Source organism: Crocuta crocuta, unplaced genomic scaffold (genome assembly GCF_008692635.1).
Source record: "Crocuta crocuta isolate KB4526 unplaced genomic scaffold, BGI_CrCroc_1.0 scaffold218, whole genome shotgun sequence".
Taxonomy (NCBI): Eukaryota; Metazoa; Chordata; class Mammalia; order Carnivora; family Hyaenidae; genus Crocuta; species Crocuta crocuta.
Window position 1 is genome coordinate 9,076,893 of NW_027533170.1, and position 19,720 is coordinate 9,096,612.

Below are 19,720 nucleotides of genomic sequence, written 5' to 3' on the forward strand. Positions count from 1 at the left end.
TTTGTTGCCAATGATAAACTTCAAGTTTTTAAGAGAGGGTTGCAAACTTGTAGAACATATATCTTGTCTCTGTGACCTTGACAGTTTCCCAAGACTTAAGGGCTGTTTGGAAGGATGAGATCAGTAGTGATATTAATGGATATGACTTAAAAATATTGTATGATGAGGCCTGCCTGGGTGGCTTTGTCCGTTAAGTGTCTGACATTGGCTCAGGTCATGATCTCATGGTTTATGAGTTCAAGCCCCAAGTTGAGCTTTGTGCTGACAGCACGGAGCCTGGTTGGGATTCTCTCTCTCCTTTCTCTCTCTCTCTGCCCCTCTCTCCTTTCTCTAAATAAACTTTAAAGAAAAAAAAAGATTTAAAAAATATTGTATGATGAAAGGTTATCAACATTTGAAAGATTTGCCTGATTCAGCAAACTCCTATTTTCCAAATGACCAATGTATGATGTTATAAAATCACGCATGAGCAAAAGATACATTCAAGATGCAAGATGAATCAATAGATTTTAATATAACATAGAAAATCCACTGTTATATTTTTGGATTCCAAATTGCAATTAATCTTAAAAAAACTACCACCTGCTGAGTTTTAGCATAGTATCAAGGAAAAATATTCAGAATTATCTGAAAAAGCTGTAAAATACAATCCCCTTTTCCAACTACATATTATTTCTGGGGGTTGGATTTTCAACCGAAATAATGTATGTTAAGAGATTGAACGCAGATGCATTCTCTGATACGAGAATCTAGCTGCCTTTCTGTTACATTGTCATTAATGAGATTTGTAAAAATACTGTAAAACATCACTCTTCTCATTTTTTTTTACTTGGAAAATCTAGTTATTTTCATAAAATATATTATGTGAACCCATACTAGGTTGTTATCGATAATTTGAATAAATAAATATCTTTAAAAGTTATCATTTCTTTCAAGTTTACTTATTTTGAGAGAGAGAGACAGCATGAGCAGGGGAGGGGCAGAGAGAGAGAGGCAGAGAGAGAATCTCAAGCAGGCTCCACGCTGTCACTGCAGAGCCCAATACAGCTCACAAACCACAAAATCATGACCTGAGCCGAAGTCAACCGCTTAACCGACTGAACCACCCAGATGTCCCTAAAATGTATCAATTTTAATGGCTAATATGATGAATATCGGTAGATACAATCTACATGACCAAAAGTTCTTTGAGGTCCTTCAAAAGTTTTAAGAGCATAAAAGGGGCTGTAAGACCAAGTCATTTGAGAACTGAGGACCTAGAAAAATATGCCCCGATGTACATGGAAACGTGTAGGAGTGTTGTAAGCAGCAGGAGGCTGGGAAGACCACGCACGTCCCTCTACCATAGAGTGGGTAAGGAGAGGTCACCTGCAATCTTGATGTCATTCTGGGAGATGGCCAAAACCCAAACCCAAACCCAAACCCAAACCAAATGTGGAAAACGATCTGCTAAGAGGCAGTCTCCTTCCACCGCCCTGCCCCACCCCGCAGGGCTTCCTAGAGATTGTCTAAGCGCATGTGCAGTGCAAACAGACGTAAATTGCGCAGCCTCCTTTTTGTTGTTTCACAACAGCCACATACTCTTTGGCTGCTCTTCACTCTCGGTTTTTTTTGTTTGTTTGTTTGTTTTTTGTTTTTGTCTCTACAGTCGATCTGCGGGATCATTCTATACTTCTTGTCACTCTTACTCTTTGTTAAGAGTCGCACAGCATTCCACGTGTGGATGGACCGTGATTTGTAATTGAGCCCCCATGGTTGATAAGGTATTTCGCTTCCAGCCTTTGGCCATAACAGCCCCAGTGTATCCCAAATATCTTAATGCATGTGCATACAACTTTGTGTACATGGGTGTGCACGTCTGTAGGATACGTTATTAGGCGTGGAAAGATGAGGTCAAGGGTGTACATGTCAAGTGTTGATGCTATTGCCAAGCGGTCCCCCAAGGCGGCCGTGCTAATTTCATACCCTACCAGCAGTGTGTGAGGTTGTTCCTACATACCCACAACGTTTAATCCTTGCTTGTCTGAGAGGTGAAAATGCATTCTTATTTAGTTGCTCTTCTTTTATTGGGTCAGAGAGCAGATGACAGTGTTTCCAGTTCTGATTCCAATTGACCCCGGTTGATAAGCCCCAGGCACCCTGCTGGTTGGGCTGTAAAGGACGAGGGGCAAACCCGAGATCCAGTGTGCGGATGCTGTCCCTAGTGCGCGGCCCAGGAGCCATCGCACCACTTAGAGGGAGAGCACATGGTTACCTTTCCTGGGCAGGCAGCGGGCACTAGCACGCGATACCCCGGGTGGCCGCTGGAGGGCACCAGCGCCCACCGAAACGCGCTGGGAGAGCATGTGGGGCTTGGAGAGCCTCCGGTGTGCCCTCCCCTCTCCTTCTCACCCGGGGCCTTGGCTCCCCGCCTGACCCTCCCCTCCACCCTCGCTGGGTGGGTGACCAGCTGGCTTCCCCCGGACTCAGGGACTGTCGGGGTCTGAGGCCCTCAGGCTGGGCGGCAACGTGGAGGGACACAGGTGGAGTGGACAAAACCCCTCCAAGCCCATCTGCTCTGCTCTGGGCCCCTCCGAAGCTCCTCCAGCTGACACTCGTGACACTCTCCAGAAGGGCCAGTGGGTGGGGGTGGCTGCTGAGACAGCCCGTCTAAGGGCCTTCTACCTTTGTGCTGGCCAAAGCATCCTTGTTCACAAAAGCCTGGACAAACTCCTCAGGCCCGATGTGTCGTAGGCGTTCCTGCACGAGAAGGGAGAGGAGGCGTCGGGAAAGGGGGCAGGGATGGAGGGTGTCCACTGGGGGCCTGGCATGGTGCTCCTGTGGGCTCCCTGCCTCTCAGCCCAACCCAGAGGGTCTCTGGACACCTGTCCTCCTCACTAGGGGTCCACATTCTGGGTTGTCACGGAGCTCAAAACCATCCTGAAGGAGGCACCCACCTTTCCCATGCCCAGGGGCTGCCGTAGTTCATGGGGGGCAGGAAGCAATGTCCCCAAAGGGACCACTTGGGGAGTGTGGTACCCAGGAAAGTAGCCTCAAAACCGGGTAATTGAAATGACTAGCTCCCTCCAGGGGAGGCCTAGTAGCTCAGAGCATGGGGTCTGGGTCAGAATTAACTCCCTGCTCTGTCCCTTCTACTGTGTGACTTCTGGCAAGTCACTTAACATCTCTGGACCTTGGTTTCTTCATTTGTGCAAAGAGGAGAATAATAGCGCCTATGGGGCAGGGTGGTGGGAAATGAAATGCAATGGCACACCTTACGTGTTGAGTCTAATGCCAGAAAGTAAGGGAGACGTACACGGTGGAGGTTTAAAAGGGAGGAAACCTACTCCCCTACCTCCCCCCACACCCGGGGCAAGCCCCTTACCCTGCATCTACAGGGAATGCACCATGCTGAGGTATCCCCCCACAAGCAGGAAGGCCTGTCTGGACTCCTCCGGAAGGCTAGGGTGGGTGCGGTATGTCTGAGTCCTGGCTGGGGAAACTGAGGCCCTAGTAGGGAAGGCACTAGGTGGCGGAAGATCACGCAGCAGGTGGTAGCAGAGCCAGGATTTGAACCCAGGGCCTCTGCACTAGGCCCAGACTCTCAGGAGGCCGAGCGTATCCAGCCCTCCTGCTGGAGTGGCGAGACTGTTCCAGAGCTAGGGAATCCTGGAGACACCGGCCGGCCCTGCGGTGACAGGCTCAAGCCCTGGGTTATGGTGGCACAAGGTGGAGGGGGGGGGGCGGGGATCAGGGACAGCCGGTTGTCAGCTGTTCCCGGCTCTGGGTCTGGGTAGAGGATGGCCCGGGCCTGCTCACCAGCTCCACGTGGGTCAGCTGCTGGGCCAGAGTGTAGGGGTCACTGCAGACGCCAAGGAGTTCCCTGTGGAAGGAGGCCGGTGGCTTGGTCCTGTAGGAGATGGGCTTGTCGGCCCCCGGCAGCCCTTCCGGGCCCTGGCCCTGGGCCGCCAGCTTCTGGTGCAGAGCCTGCAGGAGCTGATGCATCCTCTTTCTGTACGCCTGCAGAGGAGGCGGAGAGAGAGGAGCTCGTGCCTGGACACCTTTCTCCCCACACCCAGCGTCTGGGGCTCCGGGCTGGCAGGGATGAGCTGTTGCTAGATGTGCCCTCACCCAGTCCAGTGGAAGCTAGAAGATCACACATCGGGGAGGGTGACTGGGGTCCAGGGCCACCCCGGCTTTCTGGGAAGGGGTGCACACTGCCAGGGAGACAGGCAGGGAGAGAGGAGGGAGATTTGGAATGGGCCCTGCCGCAGGTGCTGGCCTTTTGTTGGCTTCCACGGGTGCCCCTCCATCGGGGGCCCCTCTACCGGGTGCCCCTTCCTCCTGACTCAGAGCGGTGCTCCTGACCAGCTGTGCTGTCCTATCTCTGCTCCGACAGCACTTCTCCAGGTCACCCCCTGTGACTTCTCTATGGGGCCGCTGTGGGAGGTGATCAGAGTTGTTCACTGCCCCATCAGAACGACCTCGGGCGGAGGCAGGGAAGCCTGAGTCGCCACCTCTGTGGTGTCAGGGCTGGGCCAGGCTCTGGGCACACGGTGGGCCGTTCGTAAGTACTGCCTGTACCCACAAAAGTTCTCAGAGACGCCTTCTTGCTGGGCTTCCCTGGATTGGGGAAGAAAAGGCCGTGGCCCCACCCTGAAGGGGCACCCATCCTCCCCTCCCACAGCCTCAGGGAGACTGATTATTTCCCCCCATCAGAGACCCCTATTTCCAAGGAAGGCACCATCAGACTGGCTGTGCTTACCAAGTCTGACATCCACCGTTCCCCAGGGCTTGCTCAGTAATCCACAGAAGGAGCCCCTGAACTTGTCAGCAAATGCCACCCCCCCCCCCCACCAAGGGGTTGATTCAACCCCTGAGCCAGCTTGAGAGTGTCTGGAGCGATCAGGCAGGGTGCCCAGAGGGCCCAGAGAGCTTGGAGAATAACGGGTGGTCAGTCGTCAGGACTGCTAAGTAATCTCATACATTTTTTTTAATGTTTATTTTTGAGAGAGAAAGAGAGAGAGAGAGCATGTGCACGAGCAGGGGAGGGGCAGAGAGAGAGAGGGAGACACAGAATCTGAAGCAGGCTTTCCACACTGACAGCACAGAGCCCGATGTGGGGCTTGAACTCTCGAGCCATGAGATCATGACCAGAGCCTAAGTCGGACGCGTAACCAACTGAGCCACCCAGGCGCCCCGGGCCCTGCCAGGCCATTTCAGATGGCAGAAGTGTAGTTTCTTCGTGCTTCCCTGATGCACACAGATCCACAGTGTTTTGCAGGTGGGGCATCCGGCAAGCTGGGCTGAGTGCACATGGCAGGCCCTCAACACTGAGTCCGACGGGGCTCCAGGGGGGCCGTTGAGGCCTAGCACTGCTGTGGCGCCCAGGGCTCTGGGGGACGGGACAGCATCCACCCAGCACTCACAGGAGTGCTTCTCTGTCGGGCGGCCGTGGGCAGAGCTCTCGGGACGCGGGAGGCTGTCAACCCTAACCCAAGCCGAGCCCTAAGTCCTGCTCCCAGAGCCACAGCGGGCAGAGCCACCGGTTAGCTGGGCGGTGTGTGCATAAGCTGAGGTTGTCTGCAGACTGGCTGTGCCGGGTCCAGAAGTGGGGTCAGCCTGTCAGGTCTTTTGTGTGTGCTGGGAAAATGGGGATTGGGGTCCATCCTGTGAGCCCTGACACCCGCACCGGCCCCCTATGTCTCTCCTCACTCAGACTCAGACTCAGGCAGCTACACTGCCGTCATGTGCCCTCCTTCCCCACTCACCCCTCCCCCACCCCACCCCACGTCACCCACTCCTGTCAGCCTCCGGACTGGCCCTTGCCACCTCCCTGTCGGGAGAGCCCAGGGCCCTTTCTCAGGCAGCATCTGTCTTCGCCTCAGCCTCCAGTTCCTCCTGCCTCAGGCTGTCAGCAGGCTTGTCTGATCATCCTTCAGTGGGAGGAGGGGGGAGTGATCCTCCCTGTCTCCATCTGGTCCTCCCCTTCCCCTCACTCTGTACGCTGTCTTGAGTGTCATTTAGTGTTTGTGAGTGGACAGCATCCAACTTCTCTGATCTCCAGAGCTGCATGGGTCAGGGGCCATCTTGACCCCATGCACGTAAGTGGAAGTCACCCTCCCCTTGCCCAGAGCTGCCCCCTCTGTCTGTCCGGCACGAGGACCTGGAGCCATCGTCAGCCACCCTCCCCCCACACCCCTCCTGGCCATCACCAACCCTCTTGATCTTGCTTTCTGCTATTTCCTTGCTCTATCTCTGTGTCTCTGTAGCCCTAAGAGACCTTATGGGCCTCTTAGGCATCCATGCCGGCCCCTCTAGGCTCCACCCTGCAGCCAGAGCCATCTGTCGAAAATGCACGTCTGACCCCTGCCTCTCCCTTCCTTAAAATGCCTCCACGGCTTTGCAAAGACAGAAGCCCTGCAGGGCTCCGGGGTCCTGAAATCAGGCTCTGGCTGCACTCGATGGCCTCCACACGGGGCCCTGCCTGCCTTCTGTGCTCCAGACACATGCAGCTCCTTCATCCCTTGACCCCTTCCCCGCCCCCCGCAGGGCCTGTGTAGCCCTCTCTCCGCACATTCTTCTCATCCTTGGGACCTCAGAGCACCAGGCTTCCTTCGAACCCTCGGCCAAGCCTCCATCAGGAGACTGAGTATCTCCTCTCTGCAGACTGTCAGCTCCATGAAGATAATACCACATCACTCTTTGCTCATCGCCAGTGTGAAGGACAGGGAAGGGGCTCCTGCACATGCTGACTGAATGAACGTGGCCTTCACCTGCTTCTCCTTGGTTAGCCTCTCCAATGTAGAGCTAGGAGCCCTCCTGAAGTCAAGGATGCAGCACGTCCGTGCCTGTAGTTTGCTAGAGCCACGTGCTTACCCTATTTTTAAAATGCACAGGGTGGCTCTGTGGGTTATGCGTCTGACTTTGGCTCAGGTCATGATCTCACGGTCCCTGGGTCCGAGACCTGCGTCGGGCTCTGTGCTGACAGCTCAGAGCCTGGAGCCTGCTTCAGATTCTGTGTCTCCCTCTCTCTGCCCCTCCCCTGCTTGTGCTCTGTCTGTCTCTGTCTCCCAAAAATGAATACATGTTAAAAAAAATAAAAAATATGCAGATAATTTAGCACAATTGTTTCTACTGAACCCATATTCACTCCAAATGATTATCATTTTCCTGTTAGCTCATTCCTTTAGAATATATCTGGTGGTGTTAACCTCAAGCTTATCTGTTGGTTCTTTCTGGAATCTTCTGCACCCCTTCGGAATATGGGGATGGTATTTATCCTTCATTTCCTCGCTGATTATCCCCTTGTGGATGGGGCTGAGAGATCTTTTAGGTGCATCTGAGCAGACCCAGAGAGCACTGATAATGTTAAGGCCATCGTTGCCCCCATCAGGAATCCACACTGAGGAGAATGTAGCTTCCCCGCATGGCATCCATTTCCACAGAGCCACCTGCTGTGTGCACAGAGCTGGGTTTCAAGGGCAGAGGCCGTCCAAGGGTGAAGGCTGTGCCTCTCTAAGGTGCCTCCTGGACTTTCGTGATTAGAACTCATCTCTTGCTGGATAGTCCTGGGCCTCTGTTCTTCAGAGTTCTTGCAGATCCCACCTGAGCCAGCCCAGGGTCCTTGCGATAGGCTCAGCCCACCCTGCATGGGCAGGAGCTCTGCACCTGCCCCCAGTTTGTTCTTGGTATCAGCCTTCCACTACCTGTGCCCTTGGGTGCAGGGGAGCCTCCAAGGGCAGCAGGTCAGCCCAGCAGACAGTCATGTGAATGGGAAAGCAAGGTCAGTCCCCAGGAGATTCAATGGTATCAGATTTCGGTGAAGCCGGCTCGGGGGGTGTGGCCAGGGCACCAGGATCCTCCTGTCCTGTCTCCCTTACTGGAGCTGTGACCTCGGGGTCTCCCCTGGCTTCCCCCTCAGCCTCAGCATTGGCTCCCTGAGCCAAAACTGCTGAGTCCAACCCACCGGAAGCCCCTCTAAAGCAGGTCCCCTCCCTAGCACAGGGTGGCCCTGAGCAGGTCCAATGCAAGGGCCAGGTGCTGGGAAGACTTCCATGTTCAGTCACAGAGAAAAGCCTTTTCAGCAGCTCTCTGGCCTTTTGTTCCCAGGTACCGAGAGATGGTGGGCAGTGCAGGGAGGGACATGAGGGTTCAGGAGAGGGGGCAGCGCATAAGAGAGAGGTGTCACCTTTCACAGTCCTCTGGTGGGAAAGCCCCCTTGGCTCTGGCCCTGTGATGTTTCTTCTTCTTCCCTGAGTTCCATTATTATGTCACAGCCCTTATCACCCTCCCTCTTTATAGAAAGAAATTTAAGGCTCAGAGAGGTTAAGTAACTTGCCCAAAGACACACAGCTCTGAAAACACTCGTGCTCATTTCATGGATTTGTGCACGGCACTTTATATCATTTGATCCTATCCCTGTGTGAGAAATCTTTTATAGGATAATGCTGAAATATTTTTGGAGCCAAAGATATAATGTTTATAATTTGTTTAAAAATAATTTGGGTGGAAGGCACCTGGGTGGCTCAGTCGGTTAAGCATCCGACTTCAGTTTTATGGTTCATGAGTTCGAGCCCCACATTAGGCTTTCTGCTGTCAGCCCTGCTTCTGATCCTCTGTCCTCCTTAGAGGGGGACTCTCTGTCTCTGCCCCTCCCCCTCTCATGCTCGCTCTCTCTCTCTCTCTCAAAAATAAATAAACATTAAAAAATAATTTGGAGGGAAGGGGAAGTGTGTAAAGGGATAGAAGGAACGAATTCAGCAAAATGTTGATCATTGTTGAACCTAGGTGATAAATACACAGGTGTTCATGGTTACTATTCTCTGTGTTTGTGTATGCTTGGAATGTTCTACAATAAAAGCTCCATTAAAGCTAAAAATAAGCCCCATATGCCTGAAATTTGGAAATAATTTGTTCCCCATCACAGCTCACATTTACCAAGTGCCAAAACATGAACACACGTGACTTCAGGAACTCTCTGCTGCAAAGTTGTGTGGTGGGAACAATATTTTTACTGATGAGCAGACTGAAGCTCAGAGAGGTGAGGTAACTTGCCTGAGATCACAGAGCTGTGGTTTCTGAGCCTGGATCTGTGTGGGGTCACATGGTATGGTCCAGACTCCATGCTCTGAGAGGCCTACTGGCCCTGCCTTATCAGTCTGGTCACCAGCTCCTTTCTGAGCCCAGCCCTTGCTCCTGCTGGGGGGCGAGGAGCAACCCATACCCACCTGCAGCATCCAGGGGAGGAGAAGTAGGACATAGAGGACATACCCTTTGGATGGGCTTCTCCTGTGCAAGGGCAACTTGGGGATCTCAAAGACACATGGAAGCACCCTGGCCTGGGCCTGGCTGAGTGGGGTGGGGACCGGGGAACCTCATTCCAGCCCATTCCGCTCACCACACCTGACTGGATCCCAAGCTAGGGAATGAGAATGTCTGCAATGAGTTATTTCTCTCGAGACACCTGCACCTGGTGGATGCCTGCTCCTGACAGCCGCTCCTAGGCCTCCGTTATTCTCATCCCCGGGTGGTTAGAAACGATTTCCCAGCACAGCCCTGGTGGCATGCCTGGCAGTTTCTCAGCCTGGGACTTACACCCATCCTCACCACTGCAGCCAGAAGGGCAGGGTCTGCCTTTGAAGTGGCTCCACCAATGGCAGAGGCAGGCCGGACAAGGTGGATAATTCTGTCGATGGTTTAGATCTCATTCTGCTGAAGGCCTCCTGGGGAGAGGCGACTGAAGCAGGAGACTGGGCCCTCATCCCCCGCTCCCCTCCACTCCACCCATCCATCCATCCACCCACCTGCATCCATCTCTTCTCCCCTCACGTGCTATTGCCCGTCTGCCCTTTTACATAGTCCCCCACCTACACACAGATCCATCAGTTCACACAATCCTTACTCTGTCATTCCTAATGTCACTCATCCAACTATCTATCCATCCATCCATCCACCCACCCACTCACCCTCCCACCCATCCATTCATCCACCCATCCAACCTTCTACCCACCTATATATCTACCCACCCATCCAACCTTCCTTCCACTCATCCACCCATCTACTCCTCTACCCATTCATTCATCCATCCATTCACCCATCTGTCATCTATCCATCCATCCTTATTCACTGATCCATTCACTCAATCATACACCCTTAATTCATCCATCCACATATCCATCCATCTATCCCTCCCTCCATCCACCCACTTGCTCACCCTCTCACCCATCTATTCATCTACCCATTCACCCACCCAACCTTCTATTCACCTATCTACCCACCCACCCATCCAACCCATCCATCCATCCCTCTACTCATCCACCTACCCATCCACCTATCCATCCATCCATCCCCCCATCTATCCATACATCCATCCTTATTTGCTCATCCATTCACCCAACCATACACCCTCATCCATCCATCCATCCATCCATCCATCCATCCACCCATCCATCCCCCCATCCACCCATCCATTTGCCCATCCATCCATATTCATCTATCCATCCACTCACCCACACCCACATCGGCCCATCCACTACCACTCACCAACTCTCCCATCCATCCATCTATCCATCCCCCCACCTATCCATCAACCTTTCCACATCCACTCACATCAGAAGTCCATCTGTCTATCAGAATACCCAAACATCTATCTTCCTCCCTCCACCCATTCATCCAAGTAGCCAACTACCTATCCAGCCAGTCAGCCAGCATCTCCCTCCCTGCTTCTACCCACCCTCCTGATTCATCCAGTCATTGAGCTTCCTCTGGCCCCATTTCCTGCTGCATCCTAAGCCAAGTGTCAGGATCCTCAGATGGATTAGGGGATGAAGAGGAAGAGGAGGAGGAGGAGGAGGAGAAAGGGGAGGAGGAGTAGAGGGAGGAGGAAGAGATGACCTTATTTCGCTGAGCCCTCAGAATGGCTAAGTCACTTGTCTGCTATGTGAAGTGACCCACAGGCAAGGCCTCCCTCTCTGAGCCTCAGTTAAGTCATGGGCCTTGTAGCTTCTTATTGCCCTGCCTGACTTTGTTTTCCTCTGTTTCACAAGCACCTGGTTCTGCCATGTCCAGACCCACTGTGAGGCACATGACTAGCTACCAGCTTGCCACATGCAGTCTCCTCCCAGGGCAAGTGATGTGCATCCCCCCAGTGTTCTCTCCTAGGTAAAGCAATATCAGCACTGGCCAAAGTGTCGTCCTGGAGATTCTGATAAACCTGCCCCTTCTAAATGTACCAGAAGATCTCCATCCCCTGTTCTGCCACTAATGCTGAGAGATGGGGATTTTTGTCCTCCTTTTACCTTTAAGTGTCTTTCCCAGAGTAATGCGGCTGGAAGAACAGGGCAGGGTGTGAGGTGCCGAGGCACCTGATGCCCAGTACACTGGCTGCCTTCCAAGCCACTAGAGCATTTACCCTGGGATGAGGTTTTAGCCACACGGGGGCGCTCTCTCCTCCTCTGTCCCTACCAGGGCCCTCCGGGCCAGCCTAATGGATCACTGACCAAGGGCCTGATCACAAGAGCCCAGGAGTGGGTCCTTCCTCGCCTGCCATCTGATGCCATGTATGAATGCAGGACAGGAGCGAGGTCAAGAGACGCCTGGAACCAGAGACGTGGTTTCCGTGGCAGCTGTGCAGGGCCTGATTTCCTGATGGGGCAGAAAGGGGCTCATTTTAGAGGAGCTACAGTGTACAGATGGGAAGATGAGGGTCCTGAGGTTGGCCCCAGGAATGGGCTCAGGTCCCGGGTGTAGGGGTGCAGACAGGGGTGTAGGACTTGCGCTAGGCCTGCCCACCTCGTCACAGGGGGCAATGCGACCCATCACGTCCTTCAGGTGCCCGATGGTCGACTCTTCCTGGAAGTCCCGCGGGAATGTCTCCGTCCATTCGGCCAACAACTGGAGCAGTTTAGGGCCAAACTTCCGCACCCGGGCCTGCAAGGCAAGCCAAGGAGCATGTGCGCTCGGTGAAGGGTGCCTGGAGGCCTGGGTGCCACATGGGCCGCTGCATCAGCGCCTCCTCTGCTGGGGTCTGGGCCACTGAGGGAGCGGCGCTGGTGGCCAAGGGAGGTGTGCCAAGTGCCTTCTCTGTGTCAGGTGACAGGGATGCGACATGGGGATGGGGCTGACCACAGGGGAACAGACAGGGACGGAGATACCTTTGGGGCAGGGTCCTCTCTTGTTTTCCCTGCCGGGCATCCGGCCTCCCTTCCTCTGGTGATAACATCTCAGTTTGCTTTAGGGATTTCCCCTCTCACTCATTCCCAGCCCTTGAGGTTCAGGGGGAGCTTACCTTGCCTCAGGCATCGAGGCATGGGCCCAGATCAGTGCTGGCCAATCAGAACACAGTAAATACCCATGATGCACAGTGATTGGTTCACACATGGGCTTGTCACCTAAGCTAAGCCAATGAGATTGGGACTTTTATTGGGACCTATTTAGAACATGGCTTGCTCTTTCCACCCAAATTGGGAAGAATAGATGGTGAGCCTGGGGCGGCAGAGGCCACATGTCTCTGTGCAGGGAGAGGTGAGGCTGGCCAAGAGGAAAACAGAGGGAGGGTCTGAGGGAGAAAGATCACGTTCAATGGGAGTCATTTGAGCCCCTGAAGCCGGCGATACTAGAGACTTTGCAGTTACATGAGCCAGTAAAGTCCTTTGTTTTAGGCCAGTTGCAAGTGGATTTCTACCACTGTACTAGCAAAGTCTGATCGACACACCTCTGAATAGTCATAGCCCGCGGGATCTGGCCAGGAACAGATGTGGGGAACAAGAAGAGTAGGCCATCAGCAGACTCCACAGGGGAGGGAAGGGTGGAACGGAGTGTGCGGAGGGCAGGAAGCCCAGCAGAGGCTGCAGAGACATCCGGCATGGCAAGGGTCCTACTGGTGGGGCTCTGGGAGCCTGGGCCTGGACTTGGGGTGAGCCCAAGGGCTCCCACAGAGCACTGGAAAACAGCACCTGGTTAAAGGTTACAACTTTGTCCCTTCTGTCTCTGACCCTGGACAAGTCAGAAACCCCTGTGGGCTCCTCCTCAGGAGAACGGGGCAATCACTGCCACTCCAAGTTGTAGATGCGTGAGGGCAGTCAGGGGAGCGCCTGCGTACTGAGAGGGCCCCTGCCCTGCCCCTCACCTTGTCCAGCACCGGCTGGTCCAGCTGCTGCTGCTCAATGCACAGGTGGCAGACCCGAGCCAGGAGCTCCTGGGGCTCGATGAAGAGGCGGGAGCTCAGAAGGAAGGTGAAGATGTAGGCTTTCTGGGGGGACACAGAAAAGGCAGTGTGTGCTCCCAAAGTCATGGCAGGGATGTGACCTCAGGCCCCAGCCCAGCCCCAGCCCTACCTTCTCCCCCATGCCTGGTGGAGGAGAGCCCACTCTGAGGCCCCTCCTCCCCACTGGGTGGACCACCCACCTCGGGGTAGTAGTCAGTCGTGGGCACCAGGTGCTGGATGAGGGTGTCCAGGGAGGCTGATGAGGGAGCCCCGTCCAGCAGGTGCTGTCCAGCCTGCTCGCCATCCGTGGGCTCCGTGGGGGGTGGGCCGAGGCTGCCCGGGGTGACCATGTCGGAGGCATTCAGTGTCCGGGGCATGCCTGCCTGCAATAACAAAGAGAAGTTGAGGTACACCTGAGCTGGGGCCTGCTGGTGTTTTGGCTCCTGGCTTCGTGGCTCTGCCTCCTACAGGCACTCTGGTGCCCACCCAAGTCCAGTGATCGCTTCCTGGGAGGCCTGCCAGGAATCCTTACCCCACAGCACAGCACCCCTCAGGAACCACCCTCTACTCTTGGTCCAAGCCATTTAGGAACTAACCCCTTCCACTCCTACCTCAAAGCAATGAGGGTTGCTTTTGATAAGACTTGGACAATTAGCATATGTCCTCCCGCCTGGCCACAAAGTGATTAGTTCAGGGGTGCATCTGATCCAAACTGGAGGGCTCAGGTGCAATCCTAGAACTTCCATGGCACTCAGAAGCTCTCTGCCCTATGGGGTCCCTGAGCAGGCGGAATGGCACCGTTGGGGCCATCTTGGCTGCACAAGGAGCCAAGGAGGTGGACACATTCCTGAATTCCTCGGGTGGGGCCTTGCATCCTGCCTGCCTGAAGCTGCCGTGTGGACTTCTCCATTGCACGAGCTTGTTTAACCTGCCACTCTCTCAGGTACCCCTCTGCAGCCTGGCGCTCCAGGCTCTGTGTGATTCAGATCCACTGGCCTATCCAGCTGTTTCCCCCACCGGAAGGCTCTCCCGCCATGTGCACTTGCCCATCGCACTGCACCTGGCCGAAATGCCGCCTCATCTATGAAGCCTTCCCTTCTTTCTTACAGCGACCCCCGCCAAGGCAGGGCCTGACCTCCAGTGGGCAGCACCAGATTCTCCTTGTCAGCGCTGCTGGGTGCTTGAGGTGCAGCTGGTGGTGCCTGCTGCAGAGAAAGGCCACCTGTGGCCTGTTTGCCCCCGGAACCTCCTCCGGAGGGGCTCAGGGCACATGCTCTGGGCTGGCACTGATCAAGGGCTGGCCTGCAGCACGTGCCCATCTGTGCGTGTGCCGTGGACTTGTTTCCTCTGTCAGGTTCTTCCGCATATCCCTGTAGGCCAGTCTTCCTGAACCAGACCTTCAGGGCACTCATGGCTGTGCGTCATGGCCACACCTGTGACTGTTTAACCATCCCCCATCCTGGACATTAAAGTCACCCCACATTCTTTTTTATTTACGGTTTATTTATTTTTTAGAGAGATAGAACATGAGTGGGGGAGGGGCAGAGAGTGAGGGAAACACAGAATCGGAAGCAGGCTCCAAGCTTCGAGCTGTCAGCACAGAGCCCTACGTGGGGCTCTAATCATGAACTGCCAGGTCATGACCTGAGCCAAAGTCGGACGCTCAACCGACTGGGCCACCCAGGTGCCCCTCTTTTATTAATGTTTATTTATATATTTTGAGAGTGAGAATGAGAGTGAGAGAACATGAGCTAGGGAGGGGCAGAGGGAGAGAGAGGGAGAGAGAATCCTAAGCAGACTCTGAGCTGTTAGTGCAGAGCCTGACCTGGGGCTTGATCTCCCGAATTGTGAGATCATGACCTTACCTGAAATCAAGAGTCAGACACTTAACCAATGAGCCACCCAGGCACCCTCACCCCCACATTCTTACCCAGGGAGTCCTGTGGGATTACTGCAGGGATCTTCCAGGGAACAGAGTCTCCCCGTCACCTTGCTCACACTGCCTATGCGGCCCCATGGCAGACAGGAACGCAGGCCCATTTCTGTCCTTCCTGATCTCTTGGGTGACCTGGTCCTGGGAGTAGACACAGGGATGTGCAGAGTCAGAGCTGATGTTGGGGGCTGGAGGGAGCCCCACGGAGGGCTGTACAGGGACTGGGTCACAGCATGGGGCGGGGGCAGTGTGGGAACCAGTGTGGATGTCCGCTGGCACAGCCCTGGCCCTAAGGACAGTGACGACTTTATTTTCACCTCCCTGGCAAAGCTCTAAGTGCTCAGTTTTCAGCTGGTGAAACTGAAATGTCACAAAACCACCTCCTACCAACCTGGGGGGAGGCAATTATGCAGGTGGGCACGCGGGGGCTGCCTGTGATCACTGGGGGTGGCTGTCAGCTCTGCCCCGCGCCCAGGGCGCAGTGTCTGACCCTAATTCCACAAGACAACATGCGCCAGGCTGGAAAAGCGTGGTCTTTCCTACTGGACAACTGGCACCTTCGCTCTCCGGGGATCCCAGTCCAATTTTCTCTAAGATGGCCAGTATCTCGGGTGGAGGTGATTCTGGAGACCTCTCTGCAGGGCAGGGTGGGAGAAGCCCTTCTGCAGAGGCCAGGATGCCACTCCTTTAGGAGGTGAGCTGGGAAGCCCCCAGGTCACCTCCAGCCTGAACTGCCACAGGAGGCGGGACATGGGCTCAGACTCAGCTCTGCTTGGGAGCAGTAGGCTCAACAGGAGGCCGGAGCAGAGCTGGGGCAGAACCATCGTGATCCACAGGCATGCCCAGAGAGTGGACAGGCTGCCGGCATCATGCCTGCAACCTCCAGCAGCCCGTTGTGGCCTGGGGCTCGGTGGATGGGCTTGTGTTCGATCCTGTCTCCGGTTCCCCCTACACCAGTCTAGGCACCATGGGCCCAGTGGGGTCTCTCAGAGCTGGTGGTGGGAAGCAGATGACGATCAGACCAACGTGTGCAGAGACGTACGTGCTCCGCAGGGTGTGCCCAGGTGAGGGGAGAGGGGAGGGACGTCAGAGCTACGGTGGTACCCCACCAACCTTCCTGGCCCTTCCTGCAGCTGTGCTGGCCAGCATGGCGCTGTGGGGGCCCTGGAGGCACAGGCCAGCCTCCTCCTTCCTCCAGCAGGTGCTGCAGCCTGCCTGGAACACAGAGCAGGGCTGGGGGCGGGGTGGTGCTGGCTGTGCTGAGCACTGAGGGCAGGAGGCAGTCCGTCTGGACACCTGCCCGGCCAAGGGGGTCAGTGTGTGCAAAAGCTCAGGCAGGCTGGCGGGTGACATGCTGCGGTCATGAGAGTGTGTGCCTGGGATAGGGGGAGGGGGCGGGAGCCAGGCTGTCGTTCCTGGGGAGATAAGGGTGAGGGACCTAGTAGGGGATCAGGAAGAGTGCGGGGTGGTGGGGGCACCCATGCCCGTGTGCAAAAACACAGCCATGGGAAGACAGACCCCCCCCCCCATGCCCCAGTCCCATAAGTACTGTTTGTATTAGAGCTTCTTCAGGCAAGGATGAAGAAATATATATATCGTCCCTTTTCTGTCTTTATTAGAATATTGTACACATTTTCCTGTGCTCTTTTTAAGTTTTTAAAACGTTTTTATTTATTTTTGAGAGAGAGAGACACACAGAGCACCAACATGGGAGGAGCAGAGAGAGAGGGAAACACAGACTCTGAAGCAGGTTCAGGCTCTGAGCTGGGAGCCCAGAGCCCGATGTGGGGCTTGAACTCACAAACTGTGAGATCATGATCTGAGCCGAAGTCGGAGGTCTGACTGACTGAGCCACCCAGGTGCCCCTGTCTCCTATGCCCTTTTTACTAACAAAGATTTGAAGCTCTTTCCATGGCAGGAGGGAGCATCTTGGTTCTTTTTATTTATTTTTTTAACGATCTCATGGTATTCCATGGTTTGGATGTCCAGGGAAATTTTTTAAAGTTTATTTATTTATTTTGAGAGGGAGAGAGAGAGAGAGAGAGAGAGAGAGAATGCGTGAGCACAGGGGAGGGGCAGAGGTAGAATCCCAAGCAGACAGAGCCAGACGTGGAGCTTGAACACACAAACCATGAGATCTTGACCTGAGCTGAAATCAAGAGTTGGAGGCTCAACGAAATGAGCCACCCAGGCTCGCCCAGGGATAATTTTTAAAAGCCTGTGTTGCAGGGGCACCTGGGTGGCTCAGTCAGTTAAGCATCTGACTTTAGCTCAGGTCATGATCTCACTGTTTGTGAGTTTGAGCCCCGCATGGGGCTCTGCACTGACAGTGCAGAGTCTGCTTTGGATTCTTTCTCTCTCTCTCTCCCTCTCTGCCCCTCCCCTGCTTGCTCTCTCTCAAAATAAATTAAAAATTAAAAAAAAATTTAAAAAGCCAATGATGCAGCAACTTAAGTGTCCACTTATGATGAAGGAATGAACAAAATGTGGGCTATCCTTACAATGGAATATTATTCACCCTTAAAAAGGAAGGACCTTCTGACATGCACTACAGCATGGATGAAGCTTGAGGACATTATGCTAGGTGAGAAAGGCCAGCCACCGAAGGACAAATACTGTGTGCTTCCGCCTATGTAAGGTACTAGAGTAGTCACTTCATAGAGACAGAAAAGGGAATGTGGTTGCCAGGGGCTGGGGGGAGGGGGAAATGGAGAGTTAGTGTTTAATGGGGACAGAGTTTCAGTTTTGCAAGATGTAAAGAGTTACTTGAATGGATAGCAGGGATGGCCACACAACAATATGAGTGCATTTAATACCATTGCACGGTGCCCTTATAAAGGCTGTGATGGTACATTTTATGTTATGTGTATTTTACCACAATTGAAACATTTTTTAAATGTGTATTTTTGAGAGAGAGAGAGAGAGAGACAGAATGTGAGTGGGGAGGGGCAGAGAGGGAGATACAGAATCCAAAGCAGGCTCTGGGCTCTGAGCTGTCAGCACAGAGTCCCACGTGGGGCTCGAACCCACAAACCGTGAGATCATGACTTGGGCTGAAGTAGAACCGAGCCATCCATGCATCCCTACCACAATTTTTTTTTTTAAAGGCCAGTGATGATGGGAAAATTGTCTAGTGTCACAATTTTCCTTGAAAAATCCTTGAAATCACCAGTAAGTTTTCCAATCTGTGCTTCTGTGAACACAGCCTGCATGGTATGTGTGCGTGGGGGCTGGGGGCCTGGGGCCAGCAGAGACAGGGTCTGAGCCTGAGGGCTTATCCCGGCTGGGGACACTGCTGGCACGCTGTTCCCCCTGTGCCCTCCGAAGAACGGTTTCATTCTCTCTCCTCTGCTCTGCTGGGGACCTGGGGCTCCACATGTGTGAACAGACATGCACAAGGTATGACTCTGGTGGGCTTCTGCTTTACACCCAGTAAATGCACAGGACTGCATGAAACAGCCCACGTCGTCAGGTGTGTCGGAGCAGCCCATTAAGTACAGCCGGGCAGGGGTGTACCTTGTCCCAGCCCCTCTGAATTGTACAAGGTCTGGCTCCATGTGCCAACAGCCTGAACTTCAATAGTGTCCTTTCACTTCAGTCAAACCCTTGGAAACGCATCCCAAGAAAATCATCTGAAGGGGAGAAGCGGGGGAGACGGGTTTGCTTTGGCACGAACTAAGCAGCGGATGAAATCCAGAGCGCCACAGATGAACGAAAGGAGAGGACAGGACATTAGCGTGCACCGGTTAGTAGGGTGTCTGCTATCACCGAGGTGGGGTCATGAAGACTTGGTGACAACACAGAAGAGGTCGTGGTATAGAAGGAGAGGGGCATGCCCTCTGGAAAACAGTGTGGAGGTTCCTCAGGAAACTAACAATAGAACTCCCCNGTTGGTTTCTGCTGAGGTCATGATCTCGAAGTTCCCCAGATGGAGTCTCGTGGAGCCTAATTGGGATTCTCTCTCCCCCCTCTCTCTGTCCCTCCCCTCACCTCTTAAAATAAACAAATAAATGTTAAAAATTATATTAAAAAAGGAGAGACCACTGCACACATAGCGCAATACAGAACATATTATAGGAGCGAATAAGATACAATGGGGCACTGAAAAGGTGTCATTGATATGCATTCCCACCCCCTTCACTGTTACTGGTTTAGTGTCCTTCATTCCAGCCCAGTCATCAAACAAAGCCTCTGAACCAATCCCAGGGCTGCAGTGGGTGCTGTGGTCGGGGCATGCCCACCCTGTGATGATGTCACTGAGGGGCACAGATACCTTACTTCCTCAAACAACCGAGAGTGGCCAAGCCACTCTTTGCACTCTTTGACCTGCCAGGGGAAGACCCTCTTGTCCTGGGAAAAGAGACTCACCAGGCCTTGGTACACACCCGACCTGCCTGCTGGGTGGCCTCCCGGCCCCGCGTGGCTCTTCCTGTGCTGCGCCCCCTCTAGGAGGGGACTGGCTTGCTCACTGCTGCACCCCCAGGGTCAGCCCTCCCACCCAGTAGATTCTTAGTGGGTGCTTGGTCAAGATGCGTTCTGTTCAAGTGACTCAGTGATGCAGGTGAGAAGCAGTGAAGCCCGAGATTAAATAGCACAGAGGC

The 19,720-nt window shown here is 54.1% G+C and overlaps 1 protein-coding gene across 1 annotated transcript in view; it reads right to left on the reverse strand.

The window, feature by feature from the left end:
• RASGEF1C (RasGEF domain family member 1C) overlaps positions 1–15,254 on the reverse strand; it is a 39,234-nt gene extending 23,980 nt beyond the window's left edge. The window contains exons 1-6 of the mRNA XM_077746316.1: positions 15,117–15,254; positions 13,387–13,569; positions 13,109–13,231; positions 11,773–11,910; positions 3,799–3,999; positions 2,665–2,739 (exon numbers count right to left, since the gene is read on the reverse strand). Coding sequence (XP_077602442.1) covers positions 2,665–2,739; positions 3,799–3,999; positions 11,773–11,910; positions 13,109–13,231; positions 13,387–13,563 — 714 coding nt within the window. The 5' untranslated portion in view covers positions 13,564–13,569; positions 15,117–15,254. The remainder of the gene's footprint in view (positions 1–2,664; positions 2,740–3,798; positions 4,000–11,772; positions 11,911–13,108; positions 13,232–13,386; positions 13,570–15,116) is intronic.
• Between the last annotated feature and the right edge of the window lie 4,466 nt (positions 15,255–19,720).